At 46.1% G+C, this 21,232-nt stretch overlaps 1 protein-coding gene across 2 annotated transcripts; it reads left to right on the forward strand.

Moving 5' to 3' along the window:
* Positions 1–1,215: 1,215 nt before the first annotated feature.
* CDC42EP2 (CDC42 effector protein 2) lies at positions 1,216–12,120 on the forward strand. 2 transcript variants are annotated; one of them, XM_077287699.1, is made up of 3 exons: positions 1,216–1,352; positions 10,752–10,836; positions 11,375–12,120. In XM_077287699.1, exon 3 carries the CDS (start codon positions 11,432–11,434, stop codon positions 11,972–11,974), a length of 543 nt encoding a protein of 180 aa, XP_077143814.1. In that variant the 5' UTR covers positions 1,216–1,352; positions 10,752–10,836; positions 11,375–11,431; the 3' UTR covers positions 11,975–12,120. The 2 variants fall into 2 exon arrangements, with proteins under 2 accessions (XP_077143814.1, XP_077143815.1); XM_077287700.1 differs by lacking the exon at positions 1,216–1,352 and adding an exon at positions 1,366–1,499.
* Positions 12,121–21,232: the final 9,112 nt, after the last annotated feature.

The following is a 21,232-nucleotide window of genomic DNA, read 5'->3' on the forward strand; positions in this document are numbered from 1 at the left end:
TTTATGGTGAATCTTCAGCATGTGCCATAATTGTCTTATACATGGAGGGGACGTCCAAGCAGCATAAATCCGATAGATGAAAATCTCATCAGTCTAGGTATGGCAGAGATCGGATTTCCCCCTAAGACTTTCTAAATTGGGTTATTCATGAAAAAATATATATTATAAATTGTAAAACAACTTATGTGCCTGAGAACTAACAGGAACGTAGCTGCCAACTACCTGCCTGTTGTGCCTGGATCTCTGCCAGCGTTTCAGCGGCTTCTGTTCGGCTCTGCTGACGACGTGATGAGTGACTGCTGGCTCCCCGCTGCCTAACTGCAGGGAGCTGACACTTAATCAGCATGATGTCAGCAGTCACGTCCCATCGACTGAGCAGCACCAAAATAAGAGCGGCTCGGTTGACTTAAAGCAGCTGAATTTCTGGCAGGAGCTGTCGGTGACCACTCTGAGCCGGCCCTGGGTGCAACAAGCAGGTAGTTACCTCTGTAATCATCTATCTGCCTATTAGTCTTTAGGCTCATAATAAAAAAAAAAAAAAAATCTGCAATGGTCCCGGACTGCCCCTTTAAGTTCATGGCATTCAGACTCCGAGTGATCTAGGGAAGGAAGGTGATGGTGAGGTGCCTAATTCCGGAGCCCTACTATACATCATCATGGGGAGGGTCTCTGTGATCGGACCCCCAGCAAGTGATCCCCTCTCCTATGGATGGAGAATAACACTGGAGAGGAAGCATTTTACCAGAATAACTAGAGCTAGACTGCTAAGATGCACATCTAAATATTAGGATCACACAGCCATTCCTACATTCCCCCATACAAGTGCACCAGCTTCGACAGGTCTGCAATCTATTTAATGTTGTATGCAGATTCTATTGTGAAATCTATTCATTGACTTGCATACTATTGAGGCTTATTAACACACAGTAGAGCAGTCTGCACCAGCCACCATAGCGGCAGTCTGAACAGTGGCCTGGTTCTCTATACTATAGAGTCTATAGCAAGGCAATTTATTGCTGTTTACTTTGTGTCGTGTAAATAAAGTTTATTGCTTAAAAAAGGTGAAAGGAAAAAAAGTTCCTGATTGGTTCCCCTAGTACCCGCCGTCTCCTCCTGCACCGCCCACCTGGTGCTGGCACTGCGATGATTGGCTGCCGCCTCAGTTGGGCGGGTCTTAGCCCGGGGTGTCTGTGTCTCGGCAGTCGGAGCTGCACACTGCGGGCTCTGCGCGGCCGATGTACATCTGATGCGGGTTACTAGGCGACTGAGGACCGGAAGCCCAGGCCACTCCCAACCACGTCCGCAGCTGCCAGAGCTGGAGGCAGCCGCATTCCTGCGTGCGTCCCGCACAGGTCAGTGTGAACGGGGCAGACGGCTAGCGACTGGACATGCTGACAGTTGTAGTACCACGACCGGACGTCGCAGGCGGCTTCTGGGTGTGTGCTGTACCTGTGTGGAGGGAGGGGTGTGCCAGCACTTCTGTTACTTCTGCCGGGCAGGTGTGTACAGGGGCCATGGTGAGGGCATACTGTGCTGGTATAAGCCCCCTGATAGACCCCAAGTGTTAATGATGCCCATCCACATCCAGAATGTGTTCTCCATGGCCGTCGGGGGGCTACAAGTCCCAGTGGCTCCATTCCTGGTGATCACTTTTTCCTCCTAAAATATATATATATATATATATATATGTTGTATGTGGGTTTTATTTTGTGGGACGAGCGGTAGTTTATATTAGCAAATGACTTTCCATATTACTGATCTTTTCCTCTGTTTGGGGAGGTAAAACAAACAAAAAAACTATTCTGCCTTTTTGATTTTCTTTTTTTTTTTCTAACAATCTTTATTTAAAAGATTTCATTTACAGTTTGCAAAAGGCGGGCGGGGGGTGATGGGATCTTTTGTGTGTGTGCGTGTGTGTGTGTGTGTATATATATATATATATATATATATATATATATATATATATATATATATATATATTATTTTTTATATGTGTGTGTATATTTTGTATGTGTTTGGTTTTTTTTTCATTGGATTTAGACCTGTAGCTGCTTCTACAGTGTGAGGGATGGTTCATTTTATTGTACATTCTCCTTGTAAATCCGGTATACAAACATGGCGGCAGCAGACACTGGGCCTTGGCCTTCATTAGGCCCCCGAGCCGCTGCCATGACCATGTCATATATTGTTTGTATCCTGCAGTCATGTCTGAACAGCTCTCATCCAATCTCTTAATTACCACTGTACTGATTGAAGGGGTTAAACTGCTGAGATCGGAGCCAGCTCTGATTGCAGCAGATTGCAGACTTGGGTGTAGGGATCGGGCACAGCTTCCGAGCCCGCTACATATATGCAGTGTGGACATCCTCCGATCATGTACAGGAGACTTTGCAAATGAAAACCTGGGCAGAGTAGGTGTCGTGGGCCACCAGCTGTTTTGCCCTCTGCGATGTTATTACTGTAGTTTTGGTGCCCGTACACATTAGATGAATGAAATCCAGGTCAAAGTAGTGAATGTAATGGCTGTTTCTCACCCACTCATTCACACGCTGCTCATGCACCGATGACGTTGCGTCCGTCAATCACTGGCCTCATGGATGATGTTTGTATGTGAGGCATATGATTGGTGAGATCAGAGATTGGCTGCAGTGGTCACATAATTGCTGGACATGACGTCATCACTGCAGGATTAGTGGGGATTTAATGGGTGGGTTAGGGTACTGTCACACAGTGGCACTTTGGTCGCTACAACGGCACGATCCGTGACGTTCCAGCGATATAGTTACGATCTCGCTGTGTCTGACACGCTACTGCGATCAGGGACCCTGCTGAGAATCGTACGTCGTAGCAGATCGTTTGAAACTTTATTTCGTCGTCAAGTGTCCTGCTGTGGCGGCATGATCGCAGCGTGTAACAAAGGTGTGCACGATATTCCCAATGTCCCGTATGACTTCTACATCGCAACTACGTCATGAAATTATCGCTCCAGCGCCGTGCATTGCAAAGTGTGACCGCAGTCTACGACGCTGGAGCGATAAGCAAGCGACGCTGCAACGTCACGGATCGTGCCGTCGGAGCGATCAAAGTGCCACTGTGTGACAGTACCCTAAGACTATGTGCACACAACGCGCTTTGGGACAGTACTCTGTGTACACATAGCCTAATGCTGGTTTTAGTAAAACCTGGACTATCCCTTTAAGCCCTCGATCCTCCCAAACACTTAGGGTACTGTCACACAGTACCATTTTAATCGCTACGACGGCACGATTCGTGACGTCGCAGCGATCGTATGATTATCGCTCCAGCGTCGTAGACTGCGGTCACACGTTGCAATCACGGCGCTGGAGCGATGCCGAAGTCCCCGGTAACCAGGGTAAACATCGGGTAACTAAGCGCAGGGCCGCGCTTAGTAACCCGATGTTTACCGTGGTTACCAGCGTAAACGTAAAAAAAACAAACAGTACATACTTACATTCCGGTGTCTGTCCCCGGCGTTCTGCTTCTCTCCACTGTGTAAGCACCATAGCCGGAAAGCAGAGCGGTGACGTCACCGCTGTGCTCGCTTTCTGGCTGGCCGGCGCTCACACTGCAGAGAAGCTGAGACGCCGGAGGACAGACACCGGAATGTGAGTATGTACTGTTTGTTTTTTTTACGTTTACGCTGGTAACCACGGTAAACATCGGGTTACTAAGCGCGGCCCTGCGCTTAGTTACCCGATGTTTACCCTGGTTACAAGCGAACACCTCGCTGGATCGCTGTCACACACAACGATCCAGCGATGTCAGCGGGTGATCAAGCGACGAAAGAAAGTTCCATACGATCTGCTACGACGTACGATTCTCAGCAGGATCCCTGATCGCTGCTGCGTGTCAGACACTGCGATATCGTAACGATATCGCTAGAACGTCACGAATCGTACCGTCGTAGCGATCAAAATGGTACTGTGTGACAGTACCCTAAAGCTGTAGACCCCGAATCAACCTGAGCTGTGTGTAACAGGAGAATCCAGAAGACGGATCCGCGGCCTCAGGGCGGGGGTAACTAGTAAGTCCTGCTGTAGTTTTGTAAAACGAAAAAAAAAACTAAAGCTGATCAATGTGACCACCAAATGAATTGTTCCTCTTTATGTGAAGTGTGAGCCCAAATATGTTCAAGTCATTGCCCGGATCTTTTTGATGGTCTTTATACACCTAGGCCTGAAAGTGGGGACAAGGCGGCATCCACTACGTGTAGAGGAAAGACGCAGGTTCTTTACTGTAAGAGCAGTGAGACTATGGAGCTCTCCGCCACATGCTGTAATGGTTGGTTCAAGGAGGCCTGGATGCCTTTCTTGATAAATATAATATTACAGGCGTTAGATCCTGTGATGGGACGTTGATCCGGGGAGATGGTCTGATTGCCACATGTGGAGTCGGGAAGGATTTTTTTTTCCCCCTGAGGCTATGTGCACACGTTGCGGATTAGCCTTAGGAATTTCTGGTGCGGATTTTGCCTCTCCTGGCAGAAAACGCAGCTGCGGTTTTGCTGCGGTTTTTACCCCTGCGGATTTCTATAATGGAATGGGTACAAAAACGCTGCAGATTCTCAAAGCGACATGCTACTTCTTTTAAACCGCAGCGGATTTTCCGCAGCGTGTGCACAGCTTTTTTTTTCTCATTGATTTACATTGTACTGTAAATCAATTGCAGATCTGCAGCGTTTCTGCACCGCAAAAAAACGCTGCGGATCCACAGAGAATCCGCAACGTGTGCACATAGCCTTATATGGAGCCATTAGTGTGTGCCTCATGGGGTTCTTGCCTCCCTCTGGGATCAACACGTTGGGCTATAGGTTGAACTCGATAGACTTAAAGGGGTTGAACAGTAGGACAACCCCTTCTTGATCAAAATGTTTGGCCTCCATAAAATACTAAAGCCTTTGCCGTTCCCACGAAGTCTGCACTCTCCCTGCATTTCCCATGCTGCTGTTATGACACGACGCCGGCACCAAATCACCGCTGGCATCACTGTCCCCGCCTTCGGACAAATTGAACATGGAGAGGAAGTCATGGCTGCAGCTGACCTCTCAACGTCATTTTCCTGCTGAAGGTGGGAACAGTGACGCCAGCGGTGATTTGGTGCCGGCGTCCTGTGTTACAGAAGGGGTTGTCCAAGTAGTGGAAAACTTCTTTAAAGTCTATCTTCATCCTTAAAACTATGGAGGGTTGGGCTGGTTTGCCATTGTTTTTGGAGAACGATGGTACTCCAGAGGGTCACGGGCCTAAGCAGAGTCGGAGTGAGTCAGTGGGCAGATGGGGACACTTGGGATCTATGACTGGTTTATTAATGCTGTAAGGGTCAGCATTAATGTGCGGAAGTGAATGGCGCCACCGTCACCAATTGTAACTCCTTGAACACCCCGGTCTCCCATCTGGAAGCTCTGTGAGTCACCATGGTTAGAGTAATCTTGGGCAGTTGACTTCTACAAGGTTTTGATGTAGGGTGTATAATTTCTTACATTTTCCAGTAAATGCTTTGAACTGTTCCGTGTGTAATAAGCGATAATGATGAAATAGCTGTGATACATCGGATAATGACACGGTATAGCAAAAACATCAATTACCTTCATTAGAAGATGGTCAGTCATGGACCAAACTCCACCCGAGCAGCGTGGCCATTGTGCTGCTTATCTCCAATTAAAGGGACCCTGTCACCCCCAAATTCGAAGTTGAGCCCACCAGCATCAGGGGCTTATCTACAGCATTCTGTAATGCTGTAGATAAGCCCCCAATGTATCCTGAAAGATAAGAAAAAGAGGTTAGATTATACTCACCTGGGCGGGCGGTCTGGTCCGATGGGCGTCGCGGTTCGGGGCTTCCCATCTTCTTACGATGACGTCCTCTTCTGGTCTTCACGCTGCGGCTCCTGTGCACTGCAGCACTTTGCTCTGCCCTCAACAGGGCAGACAAAGTACGCCTGCGCCGGAGCCGCAGCATGAAGACCAGAAGAGGACGTCATCGTAAGAAGATGGTAAGCCCCGGACCGCGACGCCCATTGGACCGGGACCGCCCCTGGGTGAGTATAATCTAACCTCTTTTTCTCATCTTTCAGGATACATCGGGAGCTTATCTACAGCATTACAGAATGCTGTAGATAAGCCCCTGATGCTGGTGGGCTTAGCTCATCGAATTTAGGGGTGACAGGTTCCCTTTAAACTACAAAGGCACAAAGTCCTCGACCTGATAAAGATTTCCCTTTTGTTGGTCATTTCTAGTAAGGGCGGGAGGCTTCATGAAATGTAACTCAACAGGATCATCCTTGTTCTGTCATTCTTCTCATTCCAGGCCCTATAAACCGTTTCGCTCTTCAACCCTTTGTACACAATGAATAACTCTAAAAAAAAAAAAATTGCTCATTAAATTCTCAAGCGCCGCCTACAAAGCCTTTATCCACGCCACATTCAAAACAAGGTCATCTTACACTGTTTATAAGAGACGGTAACGTAAACTAAACCAATGCTTGTCCTGAAATCTCAACTTTTCATCATGAATTAACATTTTGGGTCATACAAGTAATCATTCAGTATTCTGATTTTTCATGGTAAGTTCTTACGGGATGTTTTTCTCTACAAATCCTTGGGTGAAAAAAAAAAAAAATCTGCAGCTTATGTTGATATTCCCAGGATAGAAAATCAGCACTAAAAGTCAATTTCAGCTGCTGTTTTATTTTCTTTTCAGTGTGTGGATATGATTTGGTTAAAATTTTGCGCTACAGGTTTGACTTGTGAACAGTGTCTATAGTTGTAGCCACTTAATGCTCACCGATTGGGTGGTCTTGGCCTAATGCAAATTAATTGGACCTCTACCACCACCAAAGCAGTCACTGACACAAAAATAGATCCATATACTTTTCCTCCACAGGGGTCCTCTTCTGTCTGTGCCCACCACTGACTAGCCCACAGCCAGCCGTATAATCGGCTAGAAGACTATTACACGATCTGCTGGATCATTGAAGGCTTCATTAAAGGGGTTAGCTCCTCATGGCAACCCCTTTCCATCTGCTGTTTTATGGGAATGGAGCTACCAAGCAGTGGGCCATTGCTCTACTGGCCAGAGCCCACCCACGCATTACTTGGTCACCATTTATTTGAATGGCTGGAATGTACTACTGTGGCTACCAAATCATAACAGACCCGGATCTATGGTGACTACCAAGGCAGAGATAATTTTCTTTTTACCCATTGGATCCCTGCCTTTCCGGTGGTTCCTGTCGATTCTGCAGTTTCCTGAATGTTTCAGCTAATTAGTGGCTTCGGGGTGGGGCCACATGCCTGGCATGTAAATCGTTAATGTTAGTGATTGGCTGCAGCGGTCAAGTGACTAATTGATTGGATGTCGCCACTGCAAACCAGTGGTGAACACTTGTTTTCTGACCTTGAGATACAAATCTGCAGTCACATTGTGGTTGGCACGTAACTCCAGGTATGCAAATCGTATACTTGCAGTCAGGTGCTGAAGAGATGTCTAGTCGGATTGTGGCCGGATATAAGCAAATCACTCTGAATATCGGAGAATCCTGACTGCGCGCACTGTGCATGCTGTTACGACTCACAAGTCTGCAGTTACATACAGTGACTGTAGACTTGAGCCCCAGGTCCAGACAACCCCTTTAAACATATGTAAATCCTCTTTTAAGTGATGGTTATTTTTCATTTTAAGGAGTTAAAACAAACATTTATGAAATGTCTGCCGGATTGGTGAGAGTCTGACCCTTGGGACCCCCACAATGTAATATTTCTAACCAATGCTATGGAGTCAGCTTTATGTCAGCATGTTTCCAAACTTTCCGTGCCTATACATGTTCTCGCCTAATATAAGTGCAGTTTCCTCTGTAATCTATTATTGCACAAGCTGCTGCCAAGCTGAAAATCCAGCTGATTGGAATAAAGCGCGCTCAGGCTGCGGCTCTGGAAGGGGCCGTTCCCAGAATTCCATATATTTGGCTGACTATCAATGACCCCCACCAACACTTCTCTCCCCTGATTCAGCAGAACGCCTGTGAAACAGAAAAACAGTGTGATGTTGCAATGCTGTGACTGTGCCTCCATTGTATGCGTACTGGGAAATAGCACGGCGTAAGGTGAAATTTAGCCACGGGGTAGAATGCAATGCACGGCGTGCGAACTGTGACTAATACATAGACCTAATTATATTAGAATATACAATTACAGTGTAACCTAAGGCCACAACTTAAAGGTGGTGTCCCATAAACAGCATTTATCACCGATTCACAGGGTAGGTGGTACATGTATAATGGCTGAGACCACCGTGATCACAAGAATGAGGGTCCCAAAGATGGATGCATAACCACCACTCCATTCACATCGGAGACTTTTGGGATCACTGTACTCGATGGTCGGACCGCCATTGATCATCCATCAGAATACTCACCTAATACATTTTAAGTCGGCTTTAAAGAGCACACATCACCATTTCTATTTAAAAAGAGGATGGGCACCCGCAGATGGATGATCTTACTAAATGATACCTATTAAAGGGAATCTGATTAGGTTCTTGCCTTGTAATCTGAGAGCAGCATAAAGTAGAGACAGAGACCCTGATTCCAGTGACGTATCACTTATTGGGCTCCTTGGTGTCATTTTGATAAAATCACAGTATTATCTGCAGGGGATTATCATTAGAGGACTAGTAAACCTGCTGACAGGTAGTCCCACCCCACCAGTGACTGGCAGCTTTACTCAGAAAGCTGCCAATCAGTGATGTGGGCATGACTACACAGAGCTCAGCATTCAGAAAACTGCTAAATCTTCAGCAGAGAAAACGGATTTTATCAAAACTGCAGCTAGCAGCCCAGTAAGTGATACATCAATGGAATCAAGATCTCAACCTCTCCATTACGCTGCTCTCAGATGGGGTATCAAAAACCTGCTTTGAAAAAAAAAAATGCTTACAAGTGTCCCGAATGGCTTTTTAAAGGACTCTATTTGTAGCAAAAAGTCTTATCCAAACTTCCCGTTTGTTGGATCCCACATACCTTGATGTCTCCCCTTGTAGTTAAAGGTAACCATTTGTTTAGTTTAGACTCTGAATTTTCATGCTTTCACAACGAGGGAGCAGAAACTTGGACAAGTCCCGTTCTTTAGGGGGCCATTTTGAAAACTTCTAGGAATTTTTTTTTTATGTTTTTTACAAAAAATCATCCATTTATGTCTGACCTTTAATAAAAAAAAAATTGGGGGTAGGGGGATTTTTTCACCTGATGAACAAGCGTTCATTAGGTTTCCTCAAGCGTCTCCTGCTTAAAAATAAAGCGGGGATGCACGTGCCGTATATAAGTATTTTCAAGCCATGCTTTGGTCTGGAAAATGGTCACAGTGAAGGGAGGAGGTGAGCTCTGACATAACACAGAATCCACCATTTACAATAGGTTATCTGTCATTTAAACCTTTTTAATCCTGTCAGTGATGATAGTGAGGAGAAAATGGTGTGCACTCTGGTCTAGGATGCGAGGTGCAGGCGGAACGGGCTGTGATAGCCCCAGTACGTAGTAGTAGAAATTCACCGCACACTCTTTAGTCGATTTGCAAGCGTGTTTTCACAATTTATTCCAAAAAAGTTTCAAAATAAGTGTATAAGGCCACAAACAGAAAATGATATATGCAGATTCAGAACCCGACGTTTCGACCCTCCTGGGTCTTAGTCATGGGGTTTACTTGGTTGTGGTGCAAGAGTAGAATACGGAAGATGTGGAGAGGGACCCTTGGTATATAGGTACCAGAAACTGTTCGTGGCGTGGTGGAGGAGGCAGTACAGCAGCGCTCCCGCGCCCTGCTGAGTGTGCGGCTGTCTGGCAGTGTGCGGTGAATTTCTTCTACTAAGTGATGATAGTGAGACTGTTGAAAAGTCTGCTGTGAAGAACATGCAGTTTCAGACCTAGTGGCCAGTGTGAAAATTGCAAAATTTCTGACAATTTCATTTTCAATATACCGTAACAATTAAAAAAATCCGAAATCTTGCAAAATATATATTTCAACAATGGGTTATTTTATTGGCAGAACCTGCAGATCGTGGTAGGACAGGAAAGCCATCTAATGTCTAAAGGGGAACAGAATAGAGCATTTACCACCGCTTCTAAAGCTGGCTTTACATGCACATCAGATGGCTGTCGGCAGATCGATGTTTCGACCGATCTTTTGCCTGCAGCCATCTCAGCCAACTTTCTCATACATAGGAGCGCTCGCTTGGCAAAGTCCTCCTGTGCTCTGGAAGAGAAAGCCGCCGACTGACACATTGGTTGATGGCTTATTTCTAAGATGAGAATGCAATCGTCAGTCCGAAATCTGATATGCAGGATCGACATCTCCACCGACCGCCAGCTGGCCGGTGCCCACATACACATAAGACCGTCTGCTGAACCCATCCATAGCGACATTTTTTTTTTTTTTTTCTGTGACAATCCACTACCATAGATGTCTGATGACCGCTCTCTTCCCTGAATGTTCGAGATGGCCACCACTAGCCACGTGGTTGGCCTGCAGCTGCTTATGGTGTATGGACTGGTTCTGTCTCACTTCTACCAATGTCTGACGAGCCATCTTTTGTTTGAGACTTGTTGGAAAGCGTTCCACCGATCACCTTGAATATGACTCTTTCCTGGTATGAGGGACCCTATTCCCTGTAGATTTGTCTATGGCTTATAATGCGAGATGTTTTCCTGCTTTCTCTACTATATTCTTATTTTCTTTTTTTCAGGTGTGGTCGACTGAAAAAGACTAAGGGATTAACTGTGAAGGCCGAGCTAAGACTCCACTAATATTGGAACACGCGTTTGCTTACAGTAGGTTCTGTCGATTGCATTATATCATTGTGTGCTTTGTATGACCAATTAAGATGTAAATATTCTAAAGCCCCCATACACAATAGATGTTTGCCGGACAAAGGACGGTTCAACCGATTGTTAGACCCTAAGATCATTAGACTCTGGCAATGACTTCTCACCGAGATGGGGCGTTGATCCAGAGAACTAGTCAGATTGCCATATGGAGTCGGGAAGGAATTTGTGCCCCGATATGGAGCTATTGGTGTCTGCCCAATGGGGGTTATGACTTCCATTGGATCAACACATTAGATTATAGGTTCAATTCCATGGACTTAAGTCTACCTTCCACTTTAAAACTATGAAACATAAGGATTGGCTCTCCAAAATTGGACACGCCGCACCCTTGTCTTCCTCGATCTCTATTGTCAGAAGCCCCCCTAAACATTAGCATGATCTCAGTGGGTTCAACCGATGCTAATCCAAGATGTCCAGGGGCTTTTATTCTAGGCCGTTTTGGAAATGCTTACTATATTGTTTCTTCTTCTTTTTGGATCAGGGACTAGATGTTTCATATGAAGCGGACTCCCATCAATTCAGTTGAGACGCTGTGAAGATGTCAACGAAAGCTCCCATCTACCTGAAGAGAGGATCCCGCAAAGGAAAGTTGAGAGATGTCCTGTCTCCCGACATGATAAGCCCTCCGCTCGGAGACTTCAGGCACACCATACACATCGGCAGCGGAGAAGGAGATGTTTTTGGAGACATTTCTTTTCTTCAGGGAAAATTCCACCTTCTCCCTAGACAAAACACTTGCTCTTCTACTTCTTCATCGCCTGATGCCACCCCGCCTCTGTCGCATTCACAGATGCCATCACCGGTCTTAAAAAATGCCATCTCCCTTCCTACAATAAGCGAGCCGCAAGCTCTCTCCCTTCTACAGGCCCCTCCACCAAAACCACCTCGGCTTCACCTGGATGAGAAGACTAAGAGCCCAGTGAAAGATATGGCCAAACCCTTACAAGTGATGGATAATGGCTTTACAGCGGAAGTAAAGGAAGAAAAGTTCCTTGCTCACGCCGGGTCTCTTCTCTCCCTTCATGTGGACTTGGGACCTTCGATCTTGGATGATGTGCTACAGATAATGAACAAAGAGTAGACATCTCGGGGACTAAAGTGCCAAAGTTCTCAAACTCTTCTTATGCATTTTAAACACTACAAAGATTTTAGGAGTTTACTGTTTAGGCAGCGACCAGATATGATTTCATGCTGCCTTACGATTACTTCATATAGTCTACACATGCTTTTTATCATTGAGAGCCGGCCAGATACTTTGGGGCTTATACTGGAAATGGACAATCTGGATCGTATTTGTGCATACGCTATGCAATGATGCAACGCCTCCACAAAGCCAAAGCATCTCCAATTCTTGTAAAAGTGCTTTTCATTAAGACTTCTAGTGCCTTCTTGCCAGGAAATGCTAAATGACACTTTATTTTATTTTTTCTCCTTGGATTGTTTCTATGTTCAAGTTTATAAGGTTCTTAAGATGTAATACAGAAAGTTATTTTCGAAAATTGTGTGCTGTTTATTCGCATTACACGTAGTGTATTAACTCCGTGACATTCATTTTCATCACAGCTCACTGAGATCTGTATGATGTAGATTGAGGAGCTGAGCCTGCATAAGACCCATCAGATACCTGTAACTGCAGCAATCGGGGAGGAGCTCTGATCGCTGCTATTAACCATTTAGTCGCTGCTGTCAATCACTGACCCAACAATTGAATGTCCTGCTTGTTGGTGAGATCCGATGGGTTTACCGCGCAAAGCTGATGGCCTGCTCAATGCTCTCATGGCCGCCATCTTAGTCCTCTTGTGAAGCTCAGCCAAAGGCTGTCAGAGGAAAAGACAAGTGAAAAAAGGAAAAATGTTTGATTGCCCCATACACTTACACTTTGCTTGATAGGACGGAGGACTAAACTGGCTCCAGACACTCTAAAACATATGAGATCAGTGGCCAAGTCCTGCTAACTTTGCTGTATTATTTATGCGTACCTCTTACCAATCAATGTCCTTAAAGGGAACCTGTCACCCCCAAAATCGAAGGTGAGCTAAGCCCACCAGCATCTGTAAAGTGACATGACGTCACCTGGGTCCGCTCACTTCTGCATTGGGACTTGAACAGGGCTTTCTACTTAAAGTGTAGTCGCCACATGACAAATGCACTTTAAATCAAAATGGTCACGTTATACTTCGTTAAAGGGATAGCAAAAATTAAAGAGCTGGGTTTCGGATTCAGTAGAAAGCTAAGGCTACAACATCTATGCTTTCTAGTGTGTCCGTACTCCAGTCTGTGTGTGCCCTCCTGTCGGCTGATCTGCACTCTTTTCAAGGATCTATGGCACGATCAGTCTGTATCCCCCCACCAATCTGCACGCATTTAAAATACCTGTGTACTATGAAAATTGAAAAAAAATGTGCTTAGTCTTTAAGTGAAAAGATAATATTTTGTTGAAAACTGTCAATCTGATGTGGATAGAATCTGTCATTGGATTTTCGCAATTGCAATACAAATTGCACAATTTGTGTTTTTAAATATTTCTTAGGCCAGATGAAGCTGGTGTACTTACTTTGAAAATTCATGTCAGATGGGCTGTAATTTTTCCTGACTTCCGAATATGAAATGTCGAGTTATAGATATATATTTGTACTTTTTATCTGCCAAAATGATGTAGTCTGTTAAAACTATAGTACATATAACATTTGTAGAGCATTCCCTGCTTAATGACAAACGATGTCCTACACGTCCCAGGTAAGGACTAGACTGTAAAGTGATGAAAGGAATAATGTAACGAGTCCTTTGCAAAATGTGGAATCTTATACTGTGCTACAAAGTAGCTGGAACAATGCCCGAAGCAAGAGGAAAATGGAGAATCCTGTTCTGTAACCGAATGCACATAAATCACCTGCTGCAGGCTGTATGTGAACCACGGCCAGCCCCAGCTTGTCCCAGAGAAGAACTATGGAAACGTCTTATCGCACAGTTACATGAAGGTGCTGGGGTCAGGTAAGGCTTTGTACTCCTAGAGTACTAGAATTCCATTCTGCTTCCACTTTGGGCACCCTGCCTTCAGCAGTGCTTTCATGGCTTCCATCTGGGGCCTCCGTCCATGAAAAACGGAATTCAGGTGTGTCCCTGATGAACCATTTAGGACAAACTGAGCTCGAATAGACTTTGCACCCCTTTTGTGGCAGTGTCCATGTATTCAGACGGGCACAAGAATGTAGTCTTCTCACCCGGGTCTCTAGCCTGTCCTTTGTGTTCCCATCCCAGGGTGGCGCCAGTCCCTGACATTTGCAGTCAATTTGTGGTTGCATCGGTCACATACAGAACATGCATGGAGAGGAGACCTGCAGGAAGGACGAGGGATCCTAAGTGCCTTTGTCATGATCCAGGTCGGGGTTTGCTTCTTGCTTCTCTTTCCCTGGCCTGGTCATGGAGGGGTTAACTTTGCCTGCCTCTCGTTGGTTCTGGGATGGCTATTGGTGCTATTTTAGGTAGCCTTTGTCAGTGATAGTTCATGCCTCCAGGCTAGAGCAGCTGATACGTATACCCTAGTGATCCTTCTGCCTCTGACTTGCCATGTGTCTGACCTGTTCCCTATCCCTGACTCGGTGTACGTTTGGTGATTTCCCTACAATGTATGACTCGGCTTTAACTCTGAACTCCGCCTCCGGTTTTTCTGTCTCTGGTACTGTGTTCCCAGACTGGCTTTTGATCCTCTGGCTTGTACCTTGACTCCTCTTTCCATCTCACGTTTTGGCTCGTCTCTGACCTCGTGCTTTGCTGTGACCTCTGGCACTTCATCTCCCTGTTTGTTGCTGACTTCGGCCTGTCTGACTACTCTGTCGCCTCCTGGTGGCAGCCTACACTTCTGCACCGAAGTGCTACACAATAATGCACCCCTTTTTCCCGTAACATCGCTCTCTGGTGGTGGCTAAGCGCAATTGCTCCGCAGTTGCATTACAGTCTTTTTTTATGATTACTTGAGCCCTTTCAAAAATGTAGGACAGTTCCATTAAAGCACCACTCCGGCTTTCGTTTTTTTCTTTCACTCCTGGAGTGGAACAGGCTGCCACAAGAGATGCTGAGTTCTCCATGAATGGAAGTTTTCAAACTGGCTGCCACGAGATATGGTGAGTTCTCCTTCAATGGAAGTCTTCAAACAGAGGCTGGACAGACATCTGTCTGGGATGATTTAGTGAATCCTGCATTGAGCAGGGGGGTTGGACACGATGACCCAGGAGGTCCCTTCCAACTCTAACATTCTAAGATTCCAATGCATTTCTTGCCCTTATTAATATACTTACTAGCCACCATCTTCTGTTCTCGGCACCGATTCAAACATCTTCTGCTGGTTGTGTCCTGCCAGATTGCCCCAGTGTTTGCCGGACAACTCAATGCAAATCTATGAGAGCCAAACCGAGGATCTTATAGGAACTTACATTGAGAGCTTGTAATTGTGACCTCTGACTTCTCATCAGTCAGGAGCTGTGGTCACAAGAAGGAGGAGCGGGACTGAAGAGATGCTGGGAAGAAAGGAAGACTGCGGTTGTTAAGTATTTTACCACAAGCATGGATCAGACATTAGTGATACCGATCAGTAGGTGACATAGTAAAAAAAAAAGAAAGAAATTGTCATAGTCGTGCTTTCATAAAGGAGCACATGTAAAATCAGTAGGAATTAATAACGAATGGGTTAAAAATGATCCCATCACACTCTTAGCAATAGTGAAGGACTTGCTGCTGAGGAGATTGCCAGCAGCCTGTCGAAAAAAGTCAGTCCATTGATTTATACCTCTGTCTACCTACAGTATTTTCAAGTCTGTAGCCTAAATGTCGGGTTCTCTCATCGTCAAGCCTGTTGTATCATGAAAGAAACTAACTATCAAGCATTGTGCCTCCCTGTGAGAAAAGTTGTTGTACTGTATGTATGAGTGCATCCCACCGCCAACTCTTAGTATCATCCTGTAAGCAAGGGCCATCTTATTCACATATTACCGCAACTTTTTTTTGTCACCTTTTTACATATCAAATGTCAAAACTATTTTTCAGTAGTCATCTCAGGCATGATTGCATTGGAAAGTAACGTATATAAGTGATACAGAATCCCTCATTTACTATACTGGTGATCAGGGCTCACCTCCTCTGCCTCTCTGCACAGTGACCTCTGCACAGATCACAGGAAACATTCTCCCAAGTCAATAAACCTCTCCAGTCTATTGTTTCCTATGGGGCTGCTTTCCCTGAATGTTGGTAACAGCAGCTCAGGCTAGATGGCTGTCTCCTATAAAGAAAAAATCTGTAATCCATAAGTAAAAACAGACCTTATAAAATGATGTGGTTTTAATTAGTAAAAAAAAATGTTGGTTATGAATTGCTGTTAGAGCACATGAGCCAGCAATTAGGTATTCCCTGGGAGAATTGTGAGTGCAGGGATAATTCCTTTAATAACGCCCCTTGCTTTTGCTTTAGGATACCATGCCAGCATTCCGAATCCTTTCCAGGAGGTCTTTCACTTTTTAAAGTCTCCTTTTATTTTTTTTTTTTAGAACTACTGGAGCGCCCCGGACATTCCAGGAAAGTTGGAGAGTTTTCCAGCCAGATGAAAAGTTGTTTAAAAGTGCTGAGACATGCAAATTAATAAAATTTACAAATCTGCTCTCGTTATGATAGCTGATCCGATATCCTGATTCCAGCACTGGTCTGCGCGAATGACTAGAGGTGTGCGTGAGAAGGACAGGCTGCCTAGTCCAGTCCAGTAGCTACGCCTGCCCCTTTCTACACCACTGAGACTGGCTTCTTTAATTAAAAGGGTTATCCCGGAGTATTTATTTTTTTCCTAAGAACTAACAGGCAGGTATTTGCTAATTACCTACTTGTACCTGGTTCCGATCTTTGCCGGCGATTCAGTGTCGCGTTGACAGCAGCGGCTTCTGTTCTATTGATGGTTGTGACTGCCGACATGCTGATTGACAGCCAGCTCACCACCACCAAACTGCAGGGAGCTGGCTGTCAATCAGCATGACATCACAACCCATTGACAAAGCAATATTATTATTATTAATTATCTGTCCTGGACTGGGGTTATCACTGACCATGTTACAGATGAAATGACTGGTAACCTAAGGTGCCTTATTAATGTGCAACTGTCCTTAGTATGGCATGCCATTGAAAAGTCTGCCCAAAAAAGGCTACCACGGACAGATATGGCTCAAGTCATTCCATCAATCAAATCCCAGAGGAAGCGCAGTCTTCAGCCTTTAACCACTACACCGTGGTCTTGACTTGTGACGGGGTCCCCTGGGTTGCGTTCATGGAGTGGCTGCTGGCCGGGAGAGGGAGACTGGCTACACAAAGCCTAGTCAGGAGGGACAAACCGGGTACAGAAATAGTAGACAAAACTGAAGTCAGAGTAAAAGAGCATTCATCCATTCTGGCTGAGTGGGCAGCACCACAAGTCCCAGCGACTCTAGTATACCTGGCTGGAAAAAGCTGCATCGCCCAGTGAGATTGGCCATAGCATTTCTTTTATCACCAGCTCCACCTGCAGGATGAACAATGTCAGTGACCGAAAACAGAGACAGGCATCACTGGAGAAGGTCTGGGTAGGTATGTAACAGTACCACTCTGGTAATAGGGGGCTCTAGAGAGACCCCTTTATTACAGGCTCATCAGGAAAAGGAGGATGAAATTGTCTGATTAGGCTGACGGCATTGGTATCATTTATTTTTTATTTTATTCGCTTATATAGCGCCATTTCCATGATTAGCATGTACTGTCTGACCATTGATCTCTGAATGGTAGGAAGCAGTGATGAGCGCAAGTGCTTGTTACTCCAGGTTGCCGAGGGAAGAAGGGAATCTATCAGCAGGTTTTTACTATGTAATCTCAGAACAGCATGATGTAGGGGCAGAGACCCTGATTCCAGTGATGTCACTTGCTGGGAAACATGCTGTAATTTTCAATCCCTATTTTCTCTGCGACAAATCTAACAGTTCTCTGAATAATGATGCCTGTATAACCCGGCCCACACCACTGATAGGCAGCTCTCTGTGTGCACTGTGCATAGGTAGAAAGCTGCTTATCAGTAGTGGGGGTGGAGAAACAGCAGTTGACTAGGGGGCAGGAGACACTCGGTATGCTAATGATAATCTCCTGATGATAAAACACTGATTTTTATTGAAAACAACAAAACACAGCTTTGTTGTTAAGTACCACATTGCTGGCATCAGGGTCTCAGCTCCTGTATTATGTTGTTTTCAGATTATATAGCACAAGCCTGCTGACAGATTTATATTAAAGTTTGCGAGTTAGGTAATTTGGACACACTTTACAAAATACAGGTGCTTCTCACAAAATTAGAATATCATCAAAAAGTTAATTTATTTCAGTTCTTCAATTCTAAAAGTGAAACTTGTATATTATATAGTCATTACAATAAATTAACTTTTTAATGATATTCTAATTTTGTGAGAAGCCCCTGTATAACAACTGCTACCCAAATAATAGGATGCCAGATCAGTAATAAAGTCTAAGGAGAGGTGCAGTCTAGAACTTATAGTACTAGGTAAGGACTCTAGTAGTCTGGCAGGATAGGTTCCCTACAATCCGGAACTACAGTCGGCCACCAGAAGTACCTGACTACTAGCCGAGGTGTATTGTTAATCCCAGGGCAAGTATAGAGTTGTGAAAGGCTGTGGGACCTGCTAAGTAGGGTGGCTGGAGTAAAGTCTGTCCGCCAAAGCTTTATAAAGAGCTGCCAGCAGAGGATCTTGATGATTTGCCCAATTGCATTCAGCACAGCAGAACCTTCCTCAGACGACTATTAATGACCTCAGTGATCGGAGCCGAGGCTGGAGGTGCGGGGATTTCTGCACTCGGCGCTCATACTTGATGCTGATACATACAAACAGACGTATGCCCAGTTTTGAAAGATGGTCACCAATCTGTAAGTAGAAGCAGGATGGAGGCGTCTCATCTCCCTCTTGATAGATTCCTTATTAGAGGTCTATTGTTACATCACATTTCTTCTTTATGTCGCTATGTAAACGAAATGTGCAGCCGAGACGAGTGCCACAAGTGGGACAAAGGCCAAATCTTAAAAAGACATGTATTGCCACGTATATACATGCCAAAGAAACCGTGGAATTATATGCTGGGATTTGTAGTACTATATAGACTATATGAAAAAAAAGTGTTGGGATGCACACCCTAATCATTGAGTTTAGGTTTCTCATTCGGTCCTATTACCACAGGTGTATAACCCCCGGCCCCTCACCCCCAGTGCATAACCCCTTGCCCCTCACCCCCAGTGTATAACCCCCGGTCCCTCACCCCCAGTGTATAGCCTCTGGCCCCTCACCCCCGGTGTATAACCTTCAGCCCCTCACCCCAAGTGTATAACATCTGGCCCCTCACCCCCGGTGTATAACCTTCAGCCCCTCACCCCCAGTGTATAACATCTTGCCCATTACCCACAGTATATAACCTCTGGCCCCTCACCTCCGGTGTATAACCTTCCCCTCATCCCCAGTGTATAATATCTGGCCCATTACCCCCAGTGTATAACATTCGGACCATTACCCCCAGTGTATAACCTCCGGCCCCTCACCCCCAGTGTATAACATCCGGCCCATTACCCCCAGTGTATAACCTCCGGCCCATTACCCCCAGTGTATAACCTCCGGCCCCTCACCCCCAGTGTATAACATCCGGCCCATTACCCCCAGTGTATAACCTCCGGCCCCTCACCCCCAGTGTATAACATCCGGCCCATTACCCCCAGTGTATAACCTCCGGCCCATTACCCCCAGTGTATAACCTCCGGCCCCTCACCCCCAGTGTATAACATCCGGACCATTACCCCCAGCGTATAACATCCGGGACCCTCACCCCCTGTGTATAACATCCGGCCCTTCACCTCCAGTGTATAACATCTGGCCCATTACCCCCAGTGTGTAACCCCCGGTGTATAACCCCCGGCCTCTCACCCCCAGTGTATAGCCTCCAGCACCCACCATCCCGTCTGCCTTTACTAACGTGACAGAACGGCCGGTGGTGCGGAGCTCCCTGATACCAACGCGTTCCTGTAATCGTAGCCATCGGGGTAACAAGTCCATTCATGAAATTTCTTCCTTCCTATATATTCCCTCATCACCTGTGAGAGATATTATTGAGAAGTGGAAGGAACCGCAGCAACTCAGTCACGAAGTGGAGACCCCGTAACGTTACAGAGCAGGGGGCTGAGTGCTGAGGAGCAGAGGGCAGAAGAGTCGACATTGCTCTACTGACTCCAAAACTGCAGAGTCCAAATCTCCTATGATATTAACATCAGCACAAACACTGCACCCCACCACAAGCTTTATGGCCGAACTCCGTGCAGCCTTACATCACCAAGCACAATGTCGGATGGAGTGGTGTACAGCCGCCACCAGTGGGCTCTGGGGCAGTGGAAACGAGTTCTGTGCAGTGACGGATCACGATTCTCTATCTGGCATCTGATGAACATGTCTGGGAAAATGTCAGGAGCTTGTTACCCCTCTGACTGCATTGTGCCCCCTGTACAGTGGGGTGGAGGAGGGATGATGCTATGGGCTTCTTATCAGGGATCGGCCTCAGTCCCTTAGTTTCAGTGAAGGGAAATTTAAATGCTTCTACACAAGACATTTTGGCCAATTGTGACTTCTAGCTTTGTGGGAACAGTTTGGGGGGTCGGTACGTGTCTGTTCCCCATGACTGTGCCCAGAGCACGAGGTCCACAAAGACATGGTTGGGGGTGATTGGTGTCAAATGATGTGACCGGCCACACCGAGCCCGGACCGCAACCCCATCCAACACCTAGGATGAGCTAATACTGAGGCTGTGCCCGGCCTCTCCCCAACGTCAGGGACTGACCTCACACATGCTCCTCCAGATGAAGGGGCAAAAGTTCCCACAGACGACGACTAAATCCTGTAGATCCTTCCCAGAAGGGCGGAAACTGTTCCATCTGCAGAGAGGAGACTCCATATTACGGTCTATGGATAGAAAGCGGGAGGTGAGAAATGCTCCAGTAATGTGGAGGGAGCGGCCACTGCGGCCACACAGAGTGTATACCTGCTGGGGACAGAGCCGCATGATACACCGGGTGTATACCTGCTGGGGACAGAGCCGCATGATACATTGGGTGTATACCTGCTGGGGACAGGGCCGCATGATACACCGGGTGTATACCTGCTGGGGACAGGGCCGCATTGTACACCGGGCGTATACCTGCTGGGGACAGGGCCGCATGATACACCGGGTGTATACCTGCTGGAGACAGAGCCGCATGATACACCGGGTGTATACCTGCTGGGGACAGGGCCGCATT

The sequence above is a fragment of the Ranitomeya variabilis genome, chromosome 2 (assembly GCF_051348905.1).
Source record: "Ranitomeya variabilis isolate aRanVar5 chromosome 2, aRanVar5.hap1, whole genome shotgun sequence".
In the NCBI taxonomy this organism is placed as follows: Eukaryota; Metazoa; Chordata; class Amphibia; order Anura; family Dendrobatidae; genus Ranitomeya; species Ranitomeya variabilis.

Bases quoted from the DNA above. Each gene is read 5' to 3' on its own strand.
- CDC42EP2 (XM_077287699.1), top strand. From the start codon at position 11,432: ATGTCAACGAAAGCTCCCATCTACCTGAAGAGAGGATCCCGCAAAGGA.